This window comes from Spermophilus citellus (assembly GCF_964194105.1).
Source record: "Spermophilus citellus genome assembly, chromosome: 3".
Classification (NCBI taxonomy): Eukaryota; Metazoa; Chordata; class Mammalia; order Rodentia; family Sciuridae; genus Spermophilus; species Spermophilus citellus.
The window spans coordinates 226,105,763-226,125,024 of NC_138184.1; the positions used below are offsets into that span (position 1 = coordinate 226,105,763).

Sequence of the window (19,262 nt, forward strand, 5' to 3'; positions counted from 1 at the left end):
ACCCCAGAATCCACCCTGGGCACCCCAGTGATCCAGGCCCTGATTTATGGCCCTCACCAGGAAACCCGTCTCAGAGAAGTCTAGAGTCTGGAACATGGAAGATGGCCCCAACCCTTCCAGAAAGATTGGGGTCTCTGTCCCCAAGACAAGGCCCCAGAAACACTGGCCTTGAGTCCTCAGAACCCCATTCCCATGTCAGTCCAGGCTACTCAGCAAAAGAAGCCAACTCTGCACTCTAAGGCGACCTAGCCCAGGACCTTGGCATCTCACAATAACCCTCCCCTTTCCAACAGAGAAGCTCCAGGATAAGCCTCCCTCCCGTGCCAGACACCCTCACACAGAATCCTCACATCCCCTCCCTGTGTCGACATTCAAGAAATTTTTCCTTTCAAATAATCCAGTCAAAGATCTAGTCATTCCAAACACATGAACCCTGGCCCTGCTTGATGGCTGAAGGGGACACAGATGGGGATGGGGATGGGGATGGGGATGGGGATGGGGATGGGGATGGGGATGGAAGGAAAGAACTCTAGGGGCTGAGTAGATCTGGCATCTCGAAGGCACTGTCTCACCTGCCAGGTTGGCCGGTCTTCCTTGAGCTGCCACATCACCCCCCAAGCTCTTCAGCTTGGCCTGCTGGCTAGACCCCACTGACTAGCAGTATGGGGGACAGGGAAGTCAGCCAGGCTAGAGGTAGGAGCTGGAGCTGGGCAGTAGCACAAAGCAAACAGAAGTTTGTGGGTATTAAGATGCTCAACTTCCCAGCAGAGAAGCCACCTTGAGAGCTAGCGTCCACGCTGCACCGAGGGAGCATGGCTGGCAGGGCATATTCAACAGTCTTGCCTACTCCCTTGCCCCAGTGCCCACCCAGCCCCAGGCCTCCAGCCCGCCACTCTTCTCCCCTCTCCTTCCAAGTCACCCTGTCTCCCACCAGTGGCTCAGCTTACCCAAGGCAGAGGTGGCCACAGGAAGGGCCACAAGGCCTGGCTGGGCAAGGGTGCAGTTCCGCCAAGAGCCACTCTGTGGCAGGCACGGCCCACACTCCAGAGGCAGCCGAGCCTTCAGCTCTCAGGGAAGGAGCGGGCAGCCTGAAGGGTGTGGGACAGCTGGGAAGGGGGGACAGCTGGGAGGTCAGATAGCCTTTGCCCGTCGCGTTAGGACACTGAGCTTGTCACATACTGTGGAGTCCCAGGGTGCTCGCCTGCAACACAGGCCCTCCCCACAGAGCTGGAGGGATACAATGACATAAGGTCCATGTGGCTGGGAGCCTGGCTCAAGGAGGGCTCCACAGACTGGAGAAGGAAGAGAAGGAGGCGAGCAGATGGGTCTCAGCCATGGAGCAGACCCCGGGGCCAGCATGACTTATGTGGCTGATGACAAGACACATCCCACCACCCCTCCTCCAACCCCCAGCCCCAGCACAGCTGGAGAGACCTCACTTCAAGTGAAGCCTCCCCGCCCAACCCAAGCCTGCCTCCACCCCACTGGCCTCCCTGGGGACAGAGACAAGGAAAGGGGAGGCTGCTCTTTATACCTAAACCCCAGGTGCCTTTGGCCCTGCTGGCCAGGGTGAGGCACAGCAGGCACTCTCAGTAGGACTTCAGAGGACATGTGGCTCACTGCAGGTCACTGAGTGGGGACAGGGCAGGAGGAGGAACCCTGGGGAAGGAGCAGGTCTGGATGCATCCACATGTGGCAGAAACAGCTCATCTTGATTCCATGAAGATCCCCATCATTCAGGGCACAGCACCTAGCTTGCTTTCATTTGGTGCCAACTCATACTTGGGAGTATACCTGGGGGAGGCAACTGTCCGGGCCCCGCAACCAAACCCTCCCACGTCAGGGCTCCACCCAGTGTCCGAAACCCAATTTCCACCTCTAGACACCACTGGCCCAAGCCAGGCCCCAAGGGGAGCCACATGTGGCTTTATCAGGGGCCAGGCCTTATCTCTCATGGCAGCACCAGGCAGGGAAGAGGAGGCCTGTAGATGACCTGAGTGGCCTTGCGCAAGTTCCTGAGGTCAGTTCTTGGCTGAGGCCTCTGTAAATCAGTATCCTCGTGGCTCCTTCACTACCTCACGGACATCCCTGAGAATGTACAGGTGAAGCGTTCGGAGCAACATGACCAAAAGACAGTCCTGGGGGCCTGCCCTCATGAGCCAGTGTTCAAAAGGACCACAATTCGGCACACAGAACAAGACGGAGGAGGAGGAGACAAACCAGATGGCAGGGGAGCCCTGGGAGCTAAGCTCTCTGTCCTGGCCATCAGGAGACCGGGGCTCTCGCCCTCCCCCTCATTGGCTGTATGACTATGGGCAGGTCACCCACCTCTGAGATTAGACTCCCTGTGGGTTCCACAGGGACAAGTGATTCCCGCCCTGGGTGCCAGATGAGATGACAGATGGCCTTGTGAAAGCATCCAGAGCCATAACGAGGCCTGGTGGCGGGTCCCTGCAGGGAAGGTGACCTCCAGCATCCTCACCCTGGCTGCCTCCCTGCCACGCTCGGAGCAGGAGGAGCTATGCCCAGAATGGGTCCAAAGTCACACTGAGGGCAGGAGGCTGGGGCTGCCGTCAGCCCTGTCCCCCGCCCCAGGCAGAGGCTGTCTCCCGAGCAGCCACCCAGGGCTGTGCAGTGTCAGGTTATATTTAGCCCGGTGGCGGCGACAGGACAATGCAGCGGGAGCTGCTCCTGGCCAGTGGCCACCATGTCACTAACACCACTCTTCCTGGGCAGCCAGGGGGCCCAGGGAAGGCTAGGGACATTGCAGACCCAGGGGACAGAGTAGGGGAGTCTGAAGGGCCAGTAAATTAGTATGTGTGCACACATGTGTGTGCATGTGTGTATGTATGTGTGAATGCGTGTGCATGTGTGTGCACAGATGTATAACAGAGCATGTGTGTATCAGAGACAGAGACAGCTCTTGAGTCCAGGATCTGAGGAACGCTTGGGGGGCTCCAGCCAGGCCTGCCTGCCACAGAAGCAGCACCCCTAGACAGAACCCTCCACCTGCACTTCCGGCCAGACCCTGCCAGTGATTGTCTGAATGGGGCCAAGAGCCCCTGCCATCATGTCATCTCCACCTGCCACCAAACCTGCAGTCCGTGGCACAGCTGAGCAGTCTCTACCACCACTACAATACCTCAAGAGGCCAGCTCTGCCCAGGAAAGCTGAAGCCTGCTCTGCTGCCAGTCTCCTGGTGCCACCCCACCTCTCCAGCCACAACCTCATGTGGTAAGAACCAGGAGTCATACCTCCTGCCCTCCTGCCCTCCTGCCAAGAAGCCCCGGGAAGGTAAGACAAGGTCACCCTGACCTGGGAAGCTGCTCGTGGGCTCCACTCACAGTTCTAGCGGCCACCCCAGCACCCTGCCACCCCCAGCTTCCTATCCCCTCCTGCTCCCTCTTCCTCCAACTCCCCACCGTGCTTCCTGGACCCCTCTGTAGGGTTATCCTGACTGCTCCACCTGGCCTACAAGGTTGCTTCTCTCTAGGAACATGTCCAAAACCACACCTCTTACACAGGAGACCATCACAGGCTGGATTCTGGGGAGAGCTTCTCCCCAGCCAAGAGTCAGGGCCTGAGGCCAGGAAAACCCTCTTCATGGGAGGTACTGGGTGATCAGCCTGGAAGGACTACTAGTGGCCTCAGGGGTGGTAACAGTTATGGCAGGTGTGGACAAGCCATGTCTCTATTTTCTCACCTCCCTTCCAGATCCAGGGACACAGACCACCCTTTCAGGACAGAATCTGACTCAAACCCACAGAAGCCCCTGTCCTAGGTCTGGACAGCAGACAGAACCACCATGGGAAATTAGGTATCTTTCCCTGAAGCAACATTAAATCCAGTCAATGGTTACGATGGAACAGAGGATGCTGCTAGGAACCTAGTCAAGGGGCAGGGGGGAAAAGTGGAAACTATACCAGCTGGGTACCCTCCAGCCCCCGTTCACTGTGACCCCACACACAGCCTGCCACAGGGGAGCAAGGGCAACACAGAGCTGCCACTGCCCACCAGGGGGCAATCCTGTGGTCCCTGCCCTCCTCTGGTGCTCCATCATGGCTCCCAGCATACCCCAGAGGGCCTGGGGAGCCCTGATAAAGCCTGTCCCAGTTCCAGTTCTGCCATGGCAGGCTTTATCAAGCAGCCCACAGCTTCTTGGTCATTAAACCAATAGTGCAATTTCTCCCTGGCTTGCCCTCCCATGGGGCTCTGTGGACCATACCCAAGCAAATACAAGTGCTGGTGCAAACCCCTCCCTGAGAAGGCAGGTTGAGCACATGACAACGACCCAGACATAAACAAGAAAACGGCATCATCTACCGACAACAGGGTCATCTCCCTAGAGAGGGGACAAAATCAACAGATAAGCAATTAGGACTCAGGAGAGAGCTCAGCAAGCATGCTAGATACAAGATCGACCCACGAATATAGACAGCATTCCTCACCAGCAGCCAGCAGCAACTAGAAAATACAGTGAAAAGTAAAAGATTTGATTCCATAGCAATACAAACCATAAAATATCTAGGAATCGACCAAGAAAGCCCACATGGGAAAACAACCAAACTCACATAAAAGAAACAGAAATGGTCTGGTAAGTGGAAGGACAGTTCTGGCTCTTGACTGGACAAATATCATAGCTATGTCAATCCCCCTAAATCAACTTACAAAACTAATCTAATTCCAATCAAGAGTCTAGTGTTTTTTGATTTGGGGGTTTGTGTGTGGTTTTTGTTGTTGTTGTTATTTGTTTGTTTGTTTTTCCTTTCAGGAACCTAATAAAGTTTCTCCAAAATCTATAAAGAAGAGGAGCCAGGAACAGCCAGGTCAACCTTTGAAAAAGAATAGAGGGAGCATAAGGTGCACTGCACACTCTGGTTTTGTTGTTGTTCTGTTGTTTTTAAATGTGGTTCTGATGCAAAAACATACAAATAACTATTTGGAACACAACAGAATGCTCAGAGACAGATCCATGGCTATGTGGGAAGTTAATCCATTCTAAAGGTGGCCCCACAAATCAATGGAAAAACACAGACTAGATGTGTTGGGAAAGTTGGCTCATTGCATGGAAAAAATAAAACCTGATCCCTGCTTGACACCACGACACCACATCTGAGAAAGGCTCAGGATGGATTCCAAACCCAAGTGAAAAAGGTGAAACAATTAAATTAACAGAAGAAAGGTAGATCTTTGCAACCTCCAGAGAGTGATTAATATCCTCAACAGGCTTTAAAAGCGCAAGCAAAGCTAAAACTCAATGATTTATTTTATCAATATTAAGCATAATAGGGATAAATTGAACAGGAACTGAAAGGGAGAAGATATCTACAATATCTTGATTCAACAAGAACTTAACATCTGATATATACTGATTTTTTTTTTAAATACTGGGAACCGAACCCAGGTGCTTAATGAGTAAACTATATCTCTAGCCCTAAAAAGAGACAGTGTCTTGCCAAGTGGCTGATGCTGGTCTTGAACTTGCAATCTTCCTGCTTCAGCCTCCTTAGTCAGTTATCCAAATATACTGAATATTTAATTGTATGCATTTGTGTTTTTAGAATATTTAAGCAACTCCTGCAGATCCACAGAAATGAAAGGCAGCAACCTCAACAGGAAAATGAGCTAAGGACATAAGTAAACAATTCACAGGAAAGTAAACCTACAGGGCTGTCAAGCCTAAGAGATATTTGGACTCGCTAAAAATCAAAGAAATGCAAATTAAAGCAACAAGATTTCACTTTCACGTATGAGATTGGCAAAAATTAGGAAGGTGGATAAAGCCAAGAATGGTAGGGATAGATGATTCTCATGCTCCATTCAGGAGGATGACAACCGGAACAGCTGTTTGAATGAGTCTGGTTAGTTGAGAGTCCATATGTCCTGTGACCTGACACCTTCATTTCTGGGAAGGTATCACATGACATCCTCACACAAGTCTGGAAGGGCCCATGTGTAAGGATGTTTGCTGCAGTATCCCTTCTGGTGGGAGAAACGTTGAGACAACCTGGGATCCTTCCCTGGGAGAGTGGGCAGGTAAGACACAGTGGATGCACACCCCAGAATGGGAAGCCACAGACCAGACATCTGGTGGGGAAGGTGGATATGGTAAGCTCATTCAGCAGCCCAACTGGACTTAAAGACACACTCCTGTGTCAGAAAAGTGAACACCAGAATACAATATATAGCACAGTATCATTTACATAAATTAAATCTATATGCATCTACCCAGACAAAATACACATTTGCAAGAACATATGCAAGCAACACATTCACAGTAAGTACACTTGAATGGTTGCCTGCAGGGAGCCTAAGGAGACCAGAGAGTGAAATAAAAGGGAAAAGGTAAAAATAAAATGAAAGAGAAAGGGTAGGGCTGGGGATGTGGCTCAAGCTGTAGCGCGCTCGCCTGGCATGTGCGCAGCACTGGGTTCGATCCTCAGCACCACATACGAATAAAGATGTTGTGTCCGCCAAAAACTAAAAAATAAATATTAAAAAATTCTCTTTAAAAAAAAAAGAAAGAGAAAGGGTAAAAGAACATTATCATGAGTGTTATGCTTTCAGTAATTTGGGGAGCTGGGCCAGCGGAGGCCTAGGGAGGGAGAGGAGAGGCAGGCAGGGGTGCTCAGCAGGGCACAGGGCAGATAGCTGCTCCCACCATCTGACAGCAAGACCTGGTGCCACAGGGTGACAGCCTGCTGAATGGCAAGTAGAGTGAGCCTTGAGATTGGCATGCTGCTTGCGGGTGTCTGTACTTTTGGAGGAACACCCTCACCCCCGCAGCACAGGGACAGGCACTATGATCCCACTTAGGAACTGAGGACCCAGATTCTCAGACCCAAGCTAAACCCTGGTTTCCTGAGGCCATGAGCCCAACTCATCCCCAAAGGGACTCCAGGCAAGCAGCCTGAACACAGGAGATCCACACTGAGTAGGGCTCTAGAAATGGCGACACCTTGGGCCCCTGCCAGCCGGATAAACCCAGGCCAGTCCCTCAGCCTTTGTGAGCAAGAGTGCCCTCATCCCATAAAATGACCAGGGAATCCTGTTTCTGAAAGAGCGGGGAGGCAGTCTGTGCCAAGCGAAGGGCTCCCAGTTTGCAAACTGTAAAGCAGGATTATAACAGTGAGTGCACCCATGAGCTGTCCAGCAGCTGCCATCTCTTGTCCCAGCTGTGCTCCATGCCCCACCTCAAGCCTTCTTGATCCTCCTAAGTGAGGAGGCCATGGGCCCTCAGATACCTTCCCTGGACCCACTATGTCTCCCACACAGCAACACTAGAGGACTTCCAGCTTTCCCAGTACTACCTCAGGCCACCTCCACCTGGTCCCACCTTCCTCTATCCCTGATGGCCTCCTCATCCTCTGTCATCCTGCCTAGCCTGATATAAGACTATTGCAAAGCTTTTCATATGGTGAAAGACTGAGGCCCAGAGATGAGAAGTGATTTGCCCATAGTCACACAGCAAGTCTGTAACAGAGCCAGAAATGGCCCCCAAGTTACCTGACTCACAGCATTGGTCTTCTACCACACAGACCTGCCCACCTCATTCATTCATTCAGCAAACACATACAGGTACTGACCCTCCCACTATGCACCAGGCATACCACAGAGAACAAAACTAACAGACTACCTCTACCTTCGTGGAGCCTGGTGGGGAAGGTGGATATGGTAAGCTCATTCAGCACTGGGGAGAAGGAAGATAAGAGTCAGCCTGAGCCTCCGAGCACCTCTAGGCCAGCAGACAAGAGGCCACTCAGGACAGGAGTTACTCAAGGCCAGCCCCAATACACAGCACAAAGGTCTTCATGAGTAAAGAGCTGCCCATGTACCTCCCATGCTTGCTACCTGTCCCAGAGGTCCCTCCCGGCTCCTTGCTGACCCTAACCCCAGGCCTCCTGGCCTGTCAGGGAGGGAAATTCTGCTAAGCCCCTCATCTAAGAAGGCAAACACTGCCCACGTTTCTGCCCACACAGAAAGGCAACAAGAATGTTTTTAAAGAAAAAGGAACAATTCTCAGCCCAAGTATGAGTTCTCTAAGGGGGTGTTTCAGGCACCCTTGGGGAAATAAATAAGCATTTAAGGGCTTTCTTGAACCCCTCAAATCAAACAGCACAGGAAGCCACCTCTGGGCAGAAAAGAGGCTCACGCTCACCCCATCCCACGCCTCCAAGTTGGCCCTCCTACTGCCCCCCCATTCCTCCTCCCCAGAGCCCAAGGCCACTGTCAACTCTGTTTCCACCCCAGACAGCTCTGCACAAATATTTACATAGCTCCTCCCAGGGGCTTCAGCAGACACAACACGGAGGAGCCACCCCCCCACACTCTCCAGGCCCTGGGTACACCGAGGGTAACAGCACCCCTCCATCCATAGGCCTGCCTCACCTTGGGTGGGACTCGACAGGAAGCCCCCCAACAGCCAGGACAGCCCACCACAGCAGAGCTCAGAAGCTAAGTGCTCAATGGAGAGAGGCAGCCAGTCTCTGAGAGCATGCCCAGTGCCCCAACAACCCTGCAGGTGCTCTCACCTGCCCATCTCCAGGTCCTGGCCAAGATGACATCTAAGATGAAGCCCCGCAATGGCTTCAGCCTCACTGTAAAATGCTCCCTTCCATCTAAGCTCCCAGATCCTCCTGGAATCACTCTGGGTGCCTTTCCTGGACACCCAGACAAAACAGCCAAGCACCAACCTCTGATCCCCCCTGCCCTCCCAGGCTCAAGGTTTCCCACTTTGAAAAAGAAGCTTCCTTTTTACCAGTTTAGACCAGTGCAAGGTCTAGAGCTACAGGGGAGGTGAAGTGGACATCTGATTTGGAGAAGGAAGACCTTGGCATAACAGAGCAGGGCCTCTGATTCGAGGGGACAGGGACGGGTGGGAAATGTGAGAAGAGAACCAGAAGAGATGGCCTGGGGTGTGAGGATGGCAGGAGGCCAATGGCATGAGGCTAGTACCAGCAGGAGCACCTGAGAGGCTGGGGTCCAAGTTGGGGATAAGAGTATCCCAGTGAGTATGGGGTCACCTCTGGGGCTCTGGGGTCACAGCACACTGAGAAGCAGGTCTGGACCTCAGGTCCCACCCCTCCCTGTAGCCTGAGAGTCAGTTGTTGCAGTTGGAGCCCTCTGACCTTGTTGTCATGGCAACTGGCCTGCAGCTGGAGTGGAGAAGCTAATAGACTCTTCTCCAGAGACACCCCTCTCCCCACCCACGCACAGGCTCCTGGGGACACAGGGACATAGAAACAGGACCAAAATAGTCAGAGGTATGGGGAGACACAGACTTCCAGACAGAGCCCCATAGAGGAGAGGGAGAGAAACAAGAGGAAGGCTCAGGGGTGCTGAAGGAAGAAGAGAGAGAGAAAAAAAGAAGTAAAGAAGGAGAGAGAGGGAAAAAGAAGTAAAAACCAAAGGGACAGAATCAACTAGTCAGGGCAGGTGCTGAGAGAATGGGACACAGCAGGCAGCAAAGCACAGTGATGGGCAGGCAGCCCAGAGATGGGAACAAAGAGCAGAGAATGGAAGGGAGAGAGAAGGGACTTCCTCCAGCCTGGTAGAGGAAGAGACACACCTGCCCCAGCTATGGTAGTGTCTGAGCACAGGTTGTACTCAGCTAACACCTGCTGCCCAAGGTACCTCCCGGCCTGCCACCGCACACTACTGGGCTGAGCTTGCAAATCCATCTTAATCCTGGGCTTGACTTTAAGGGGCATCACACAGGGCCAGCAAAGCCTGGGCACGCTGTGTCTCTTCCTCCAGCCCACACTCCCCCAGTCTAGCCTCCCCACCTCCCAGCAGTCCCAGCAACTAAATAATGGGGCTGTCTGGCTCCAGGCCCTGAGACTGCACAGAGCTAGCTAGAGGCACGGACACAGCACAGCTGTCCTTGGTGGCGCCTGCCAGCAAAAAGCCCTGCCTCCTCCCTAGAGCTGCAGCCCAGGGACCCACTCCCTCAAGGCTAGCCAGGCAGAGACCCAGGGAAAGGCCTGAACAGAAACATGAGGTGACACTGGCCTTTTTCCCCTCTGCCTCTCTGCTTGGACACCCAGCAGTACGCACACATGCGGTCCAGGTCAGGCCACTATCTCAGGATGGCACCAAGAACTGCATGTCTCAAATCAGAGAAGAGGGAGGTTGAAGAAATCTGTCTGCTTCCTAGGCCTAGAGTGCCAGGATACATAGTGCCCCAGGTGGCCAAGGGCCAAGGCCAACCTGCCGGCTAACAGACCAGATGATACCTGATCCCCATGGAAACTAGGCAACAGTAAAGAAGGGGCCAGGCAGTAGCTGGCGTAGGGTTTTCTGGGTCAGTGCCCCATTTGAAGTAGTAACCTGGAAAGGGGAAAAGCTTGAACTTGGACGGAGACCTAGGTCCTGCACCCACTCCCTGCACTGATATGCTGGTAACCAGACCGCTGCTCCCCAGTTTCTCCATCTGTAACTCAAGTGGACAAGATTAGGTAATCTTCAAGGTCACTAAGATCCCAGGATAGTGCCTCTGCAGAAGAGGTCCCACAGCATCCCCTCCCTTAAGGAGCTGGCCTGGGCCAGGAGAGAGGGCCAGGTCCCCCAAAAGGACCGCACGCTATGGCCAAAGACAAAACCACTCAGACTTCTCCTGCCAAGGGGCCAAATCCACCAGCAAAAGCAACCAACATCCACAACAGCACTGGCATGATGTTCGTGGAGGAAGAACCTGTTGCAGGCACTCTCTCAAAATCTCAGCCCCCTAGTGAGGGTCCTACACTATCTCAGAAATGAAAACAGGCTCCAGAAATCAACCAACTTGACCTAAGTCACATAATTTCTCACATTAGACCTGAACCCAGGATTGATGTGTTCATATTCTTTCATAAAACCAGTGGTTTGCAAACTTTTAAAATAAAAGTTTCACATAAAATAATGTGTAACTCTCTGATATGGTTTTCAATATGAAAAACAGCAAAATAGAGCAGGCAGGGCCCAAGTCAGACAAATGGGAATCCATTCCCAACCTGTCACTTTCCAGCTATGTGACTTTGGGGAATTTCTTAATTTCTCTGAACTTCAGTTTCTTCATCCATAAATTGAAGATAAAAATAGCATCTGCTTCTCAAGGCTGTTGTGAAGATTGCACAAGATAATGTAAGTGAACCTGCAGCCTAGTGTCCAGGAGGTAAAACCTGCCCACTGCCTCAGGGTGTGGATCTAGCCTCACAGCCCCTGACTGCCTACCAGCAGAACCCCATGTGCTGTGAGCAAAGCCCTCTTCCACAGGGCTACAGTGGCCATGTTCTAGGGGTGCTGGCAACTGATGCCACAAACTGCATGCCAGCAAAAAGCAGGGAGGTGAAGGATGCAAGCCTTTGCAGGGTGGTGTTGGCCCCTCCGCCACACATACTGGGGGGTTTGATGCTCACTGGCTTCCCTGCCCAGCAGGAGGCAGAATATGCAGGATTGTCCACAGCTGACAAGCTTCCCGTGGGCAAGATCTTGTCTATCCTGCGTGTCCCAGAGCCCAGCTCTAAGCCCGGCTCAGAGGCAGGCAATAAATACATACTGGACACACAGTGGTGAGCAGCAGGGTTTAGGCAGTCCAAATGCGAGTTCCAGAGCTCTGTTCACTGTCCTCCGATGCCCACAGGCCTCTAGGCCCGCTGCATTTCCTCCCTGAGCAGAGCCCACCCCAACAAGACAGGCACAGAGTGGGAGCGGCCCGCCTGGCTCTGTTTATCCGCTCTCCGGAAACCCAGAGCAGCAGGGCTGGGAGGTGGTGGCTGAGCAGAGACACCTGGCGCAGGAGCGGGTGGAAGGGCGGGGCATTCAGTAGCTGAGACAAAGGAAACTGAGGTCGAGGGTAGAGGCACACACCTCCCTTCAAGTGCTGGTAAAGTGCTGGAGAGAAAGGCAGCGGGAGAGAAATGCAGCGGGAGTGAGGCAGCAGTGAGCGAGCTAGAGTCCTCAAGTCCTCCCTGGCCTCACCTTCGGTGACATCTCTAGGTCCAGTCACCTGGCAGCGGCTACCCTAGCATAGCCAGATCCCTGTGACCGGATGTCAGCGCCCAGCCCCCCAGCCTGACCCAGGACCTCCATCCATACAGGCACCTGCCATCCCTGCCCCATCCCACTCCAACCCACCTAGCTACACATGCTCACACCTGCACCGGAGGAAGGAGCCAGAGGTGTCAAACCCTCAGCCAAGCAGCCTAAGAGCCCGTGGGCCACATGGAAAACCATCTATCAGAGCAAGTGAGGTGAAGACATAGACCCTGCCACCCCACTGGCACACGGACACGCCCCCACTTGGGTCCCCCCCCACAGGACCCCGCGGGTTCACTAGCTGTCCCCCAGCCCTGGGTCCTGCCCCACCGGGGTTCCCCCCTCGGGTTCCCCACGTCACCCCTGCCTCATCCCTCTCAGCCCCGCCCTCTGGTCATGACCCCGCCCAGGCCCCGCCTACCATCTTTCCGGTAGAAGGCGATCTCCACTTTGCGCTCTTCGGCGCCGAGCAGGGCCTGCGCGATCTGCGCGGCGGCACGGCGCTGCGTGCGCGGCCCATGCAGGAAGTCGCAGGTGCAGGGCCGCTGCATCACCTCGGCCCGAGAGTAGCCGCACAGTTCGCAGAAGCCGTCGTTGCAGTAGATGACGGCGCAGTTCTCCACCCTGGCGTTGGCGATGATGAACTTGCGGCCTGGGGGGAGGGGATGAACAGGCACGTGAGCGGGGACCCCAGTCTCACGGGTTCCCAGTTCTTCCCCACATTGTCTCACCACACACAGCTGTCCGGGCACTCCCCGCAGCGGGGAGCACGACGGGGACTGGAGTCCCCAGCAGTGGGCGAACGCAGCTGATCCCGACACAGGTGCCTCAAGCGGGGTACAGCCTGGTGGAGCGCCCCCTCCCTCCAGGCCCTTGGGGCTGGCTGCGTGGCTTCCCCGGGGCAGGCCGCCAGCGGCCCGCCACCCCCTCCGCGCCCGGAGTGAGGCCAGCCTGGGCGGGTGTCAGCAACGCGTGTCAGCAGCCGCGGCGGAGGGATAAACACTGGGCCCGGAGAGGGAGCCTGGGAAGGGCCAGAGATGGCGGCCAGCCTTCCCTTTGCATCAGCTCCTCTGACTTATTCCTCTTGATCCCTGCTCTCTAGGCTGGGGCATGGAGGCGGGGTAGGTGCTTCCTAGGAAATCATTCCATGTATCTGTAGACCCTGCCATGTCACTGCCTGCCAAGACTTCCAAGGGCAGTCAGGAGCTAGGGAGTGGGTACCAAAGAGGATGAGGGAAGTAACACGCAGAGCTCCTACAGTGCCTTATCTCACTTGGAACTCTGACAACCCCGTGAGGTAGGTGTCATCATCCTCACATTATGGATGAAGAAACAGGCTCAAGAGAAGTTCGGCACCATGCCCAAGTCCTATAGCTCATAAATGACAGTCAGCTTTTGAACCTTGTCTGGCACAAAGCAGAGGAACAGCTGAGGGTCACAGGAGGAAGCCCAAGGTCATAGGAAGCAAGGGAAGGGACCAGCAGCTCAAACCCAGGAAATTCCTAGAGCCCAGGGTTGGACCTGAGACACTGGCCCACTTGTAAGAAAACAGATCCTGGAAAGGGATGTGACCCCAAGGATATGAGAGGCCTTTCTCAGTGGCCCCATCAAGGAGAGAAGCCCCAATGGACCCATTTCAGCTAAACTAGACTCATCGAACCCATACTGCCTCAACAGCCAGGCTGGTGGGTGAGGTGCAGGCTGGCAGCAGCCTCAGCTTGTACCAGGTAAGGTGCTCCAGGGATAAGAGCTTTCTATAAACAGAAGTTCCAGCCACTATGGCCTTTAATACTTGGCTTTCAGTAGCAGTTGGAATTCTCTTATCCTGTCCCCAGCAGGCACAGCCCTCAGGCTGCAGCCCTGGGCAATCCCCCTAGCAAGGCTCAGCCTGTGCAGAGACACCTGGCAGGTCCAGGCTCTCAGGATCTGGCCTCCTCCTGTCTTCCTGAGCCACCTTGCCCCTGGCCTCAAGGAAGTTACTTTGGAGTTGAGTCACCTTTATGTCAATTCCCAAGGTCCCCCAAAACTCCCAGGCAGCCAATAACTCCAGGTCTCATGAAAAAAAACAAAACAAAACAAAACACCTAACTCTGTCTCCATCCCTGCCTCAACCCAAGGCAAACCAGAGCACCAACCACAGAAGAAACACAGTCCCATGTCTTCACACCCAGGCCTGGGAGAGAAAAGCAAGTTTCTTAGAATGCAAGCCCCACCCCACCCCCACTCCTTTCACTGATATCCTAGAATACTGGGACAGAAGGAACCTGAAAAGCCCCTTTGCCCTGCACCCTTCTTCACAGATGTGGAAACTGAGACCCAGAAAAGTAAGGGTCGCTCAAGGTCACTTGGCAGAGGTGGGACCAGAAGCCAGACCTTCTGAATCCCTCCTAGTCTTCCCAGGTTCTTCCCATGCCTACACAGCCTCCCCAGAACTTGTGGGAATGAAAGCCCAGAGTTGCCCCCTACCCCCACCCTCCACCAATGTCAGACTCCACCCACTCAGGATCATACTGTTCCTCTGCTTGAGACAATGCTGCCCATCCAACTGACCCCTCCCTCCCCCCACCACAGTTACAAGCACGCGTTGTTCTACACACACAGGGTCATGGGCAAGGAATGTCACCCTCTTCCCCACTCCCTGGGGCCTTGGCAGTCACACCCACTGTGGCACATGCAGACTTGGGGATAGGCACACAAATACCCAGAATTTTCACCTAACTTAGGACACTTTTGGAAGCCTCTCCTGTCAGGCCAGCATTAGGGGTGCTGTAAGTCCCCATAAAGGGGTTTGAGGATAATGCCCACAGCAGGAAAATCCACAACATAAGGACACCATAGGTAGCCTGCTCGCCTCAAAGCCCAACCTAAGTCCTAGGATGGGACCCCATGCTCTTGTAGCCTTATCAAAGGCACCTAATCACTGCCCATACAGGGTCAAACTCATGGGTGACACACTGGCTTAGGATCATGTATACATACCACACACACACACACACACACACACACTCACTCTCAAGAGCAGATTAGGCTCTGACCCTACATCCTTACTTTCCATCTATCACGTACAACCCTTTCAAAATTGGCACACACACTGTTCTTAGGGTCCCACAGTTTAAGTCACATACATTCTCATATCTTTGCACACACACAGGCCCCATCCACTCCAGGCTCCCAGAATTGGGGACACATGCACACTCCCACCTCTCCTCCCTTCCATGCACGCTCAGGTGTCACATAGACTTTAGAATCCCAAAAGTCTGAGCTAAGCCTCCTGTCCCAAGCACCAAAAGCAGGCCCCTTAATCCCATGCCCACGACCGGACCCTGGCTAGAGCGTTGGGGCCCACCAGCCCCCAGTGACTCGCACTTGGCGCTGCACACGGCCCGGGCACGCCCCCCCATCCACACACTAAAGAGCTCGACCCGCCCCCAAAACCCCCTCCCCGCCCAGCCCCCTCCCCCACTCACTCTGGCCCTCAAACTTGCGGATGATGGTGTCCAGGAAGGTGTTCTGCGGCGCGACGTGGCCCCTCCGCACAGGCATCCTGAGCCCATGGGCGGGCCGGGCGGGCCCCCACCCACCCCGGCCCGGCCTGGCCCAGCACTAGGCTTCGGGTGGCCTGGCCGGGCCGTGGTCTCCGCACCCTGCGGCCAAGCTGAGCACGGGCGGGGCCGGGACTGGGCTGTGGACGCAGGGTCCCGGGTGCTGGCTCCTAACCGCTGGCCGGGCCTGGAGCCGCTTAAGCTCCGGCCGCCCGCACACCTGTCTGCCAGCCTTGGCCGAGCCACGGGCCCCGCTCCGCCGCGTCTCAGCGCCGCGCTCCGCCCGCTCGAGCGCCGGGCTCCCGGCTCCCTCCCGCCCGCCGCCGCTGCCGCCGCGCCGACAGCCGCTCCGGCGCCCGCGGCTCGGGCAGCGCCTGCGGCTCAGCCCGGCCGCGGAAGGGTTAATGCGGCGCGCGCCCCTCCGGCTCCGGCCCCCGCCTCCCGGCCCCCTCCCGCCCGTCGCGCTCCCGCAGCGCCGCCCTCTCCCCCCCACCCCGCGCGCCCGCCCTTCCCATTGGCTGAGCCGCGCTGAGTGTTCCCCCGCCCCAGCCCCTAGCTCTGCCACCGAGCCCCCCGGACTCGCACGCAGCGAAGAGGGGGAAGGGACCTTAGGTAGGGGAACCGTGAGGACAGGTGCGACGGCCGGCTTGGGAGGCGGCCAGGGAAAAGGGGTGGGCATTGAGTCCCCACACCAGATTGGGGGGCTCAGAAATCTGATTTGAAGGGAGAGGGCCAGTCACTTATGTCCTGCCTCCCCACCACGCCAAGCACCGGCTTGGTGCACACAGCGTGCGCTCAGAGGCTGCGTGGGTGGCAGGGGTGAGGCCTAGGTTCTGGGAAGACCAGGGTCAGTAGAGAGCAGGAAAATGGAAAGAGCAAGACAGTCTGGAGCCCCAAGCCAGCAAAGATTTGAGATAAGGGCGGGTGAGTCTTAGGAGGGGCACGCCCCCCAATACACGCGCGCGCTCGCGCACACACACACACACACACACACACACACACACACACACGGCCCTCTCTAGGGTTATTCGAAGCTCTCCGTGGGGGCCATGTGTAGAAAGGGACATTATGACAAGAATTGCAGCCTCCTCGCTGCGGGATCAAAGAGAGGGCCCTGAGCGTGAGGTTCCGGCTAGGGGATCCCCTTGTGCCAACAGCCTGCCCTCCCACTACCGCGCAGGGCCAGCCTTGCGGGCCCAATCCGCGGGCTCGGGCCCTGTGGCGGCTGCTGCAGCCCAGCCCCTCGGAAAACCCTGGCCTAGCCCAAGGCCCCTCCCCCCAGCCAGCTGGCTAGCTCCAGCTGCAGCTCCCTTATTTAGGCAAGGAGGCCTGAGGATGCTCAAGGGCATAAGGGTGTCTGCCTGCTGCCTGCCCACCCCCAGCCAGGGACTGAGTAAGGGTCTTCCGGGAGAGGTGTCGCAAGCCTGAGCAACCAGGCAGGGCCCCGGGCTGGCTAGGGTGGAGAGGCGAGTGTTGACAGCTGAGCAGGAGGGCAGGCAGGGAGGAGAGCGCAGCTGAGCTGGCCATGGGTCCCCTCCCCTGCCTGCAACCGGGATCAGAGGCCTGCCTAGATGGATGGGGCCATGTGGGGGCTCCTGAGGGCTTGCAGCTGCCTCTGTCCTTGGAGCAAGGGGCTGGGTCTTGTCACCAGGGAGAACCATCCTGGGGTGTGGGGGGAGGGGAAGAACAAAGGGCAGAGAAAGCAGCAGTCCAGAAGGAGGACTGCGCAAAAGGAAAGATCTTGGTGAGACCTCCCTACCAACTTCCATCTTCTGCCCAGGAGCAGAGGGATGCAGACAGTGGGGCCAAATGGGGCCACTGGCCAGCAGATGACACCCTTTTTTATTTGCTGGTGGGTGGGCAGTGACTCAGGGAGGCAGTCTGTGGGAGAGAAGGAGGTGGCTCCACCAACTGATGCTAAAAAAGTCCAGAGGCTCCAGCCTGTACAGTCATCTCTGAGGCCCCTCTCCACCTCCAGCAGCTTCCTCACTCACACTCCAAGACACCCAGGACCTGGGGTGACACAGGCTTCCTCACTTGTGACTTGGCATCAGGGGCATCCATACATCTGGGCTCATAACTGACCCTGTCCCTTCCTGGCCCCACAGCCACCCGTAGCTTTTGGATTGCCTGTCTTGTGTAGTACAGGGTTCTCCCTTCCAGGGCAGGGGACTGAGAGGAAGTGAGAAAAGGCCAAGAACAGTCTTGGAGGGGAAAATGAAAAGAGATATCTGTAGCTCTTCTGTCCAGACCAAGGGGGTGAGAGAGCCACGTCCCAAAGGGAAGAAGCTACTCATCTGATGTGGCTAGCTGTCCCTCACAAAAGGGCGCATGTTGCTGGGATATACCTCTGCTCTTATCCCAAAGAGAAGTCAGGAGTCAGAGGGACCTTCAATCCCCACAATAAAAGAGAGACCAGGCAGAGAGTAGTCCTTCTCCTGTACAGAGAAGAGAGCTGGCTACAGGAAGGCCAGGTGTCTCTCTCTGTCTCTGCCTCCCTCTATCCCCGGCCCCCCTCACACACACACAAAGTCAAAGCTGAATACAGATTTCTGACTTCCTTGGAGGCTCAGGGGAAAGCCTGATGACGGTCCCACAGAGCCACCCCCACAGTCAAAGACTGAGACAAGGAAGAGAGGCTGTGAAACAGGACAGCTCTCCCCAAGGCATCCTTCCTGGGGCTCCCCATGCCAGGCACTAACAACAGACAAGCTGATGGCAAAGCCCTGCCACCTACCAACTCCCCACCTCCACCACTCCCAGATCCAGGACAAAGAGAAAAGTACCCACCCTAATACCAATAACATCCAGAATCTGCCCCAACCCACCTCGGGGCCCTAAGAGCCATTTTCAGGGCCTATTCCTGGCAGGAGTTCTCCCCCACCCTGCCTTCGACTGAGGAAAGGGAGAAGCTGAATTTATAGTGAGACACATAGGCTCCTCCCAGCTCCCAGAAAGAGACAATTTAGGGAGAAAAGTCTGCAGAAAACATCCTGCCCACCCTACTCTCTGCTCCTGCTCAGTCTGAGGGAGCCAAGCCAGGACTCGCTCTTTTTCCTGGGAGGGAAAAAGAAATTGAAACCTGCCCCTGCTGGTGGGGCACCCAAGCAGTGGGTCAGGGAAGACACAGCCAAAATCAGGCCCAGGAGAGCCAATGACATCCACAGGGGACTGGGAAACAGTTCTAGTCAGATGGGCGCAGGAGAGACAGCTTATAGATGATGGCTCCTTGGAAACCCCAGGAGAGGAGAGCAGAAAAACAGTCTCTTGGTGCTCAAGGGGAATCTTAGATCACATAGTGGGGCTTTGTTTTTCTATACAACTGGGTTTTCAGATAAAGAGGCTTTCAGATATGAACTTAAGTTGGAGAAGAAGAGAATCAAAGATGCAGCATGTTTTCCACCCCAGAAGTAGCTGCTTAGGATGTATTGACAGCAAAAAGGGGGAGGGAAGGAGGGAGGGAGGGAGGGACCCACCTAAAACCCAAGGCCAGGAGCCAGTGCTCCCTTCATGCACTGCCATCTGCAGCTTCACAGGCAGCAATCCTGCTAACCCCTGGCCATTCCAGGGTCTTCTGCCAACCTCCATTGGTGGGAAATTTTCCGGGCTTGGTGGTATTAGAAGAAGTCAGTAAGGTACTGAATATTGGGATTAAGGAGAATTGACTTGTGATTCCAGTTCTGTTACTAGTGGTGTCAACAAATG

General features: G+C 55.3%; 1 protein-coding gene across 2 annotated transcripts in view; it reads right to left on the reverse strand.

Annotated features, from left to right (window-relative positions):
• The window catches only part of KCNH2 (potassium voltage-gated channel subfamily H member 2), a 32,392-nt gene extending 16,392 nt beyond the window's left edge, over positions 1 to 16,000 (reverse strand). The window contains exons 1-2 of one of the 2 annotated variants that reach the window (XM_081283080.1): positions 15,483 to 16,000; positions 12,437 to 12,667 (exon numbers count right to left, since the gene is read on the reverse strand). In XM_081283080.1, coding sequence (XP_081139206.1) covers positions 12,437 to 12,667; positions 15,483 to 15,558 — 307 coding nt within the window. In that variant the 5' untranslated portion in view covers positions 15,559 to 16,000. Of the gene's footprint in view, positions 1 to 12,436; positions 12,668 to 12,746; positions 12,763 to 15,482 lie in introns of those variants that run through there. The other variant, XM_081283081.1, reaches the window with a different exon arrangement.
• Between the last annotated feature and the right edge of the window lie 3,262 nt (positions 16,001 to 19,262).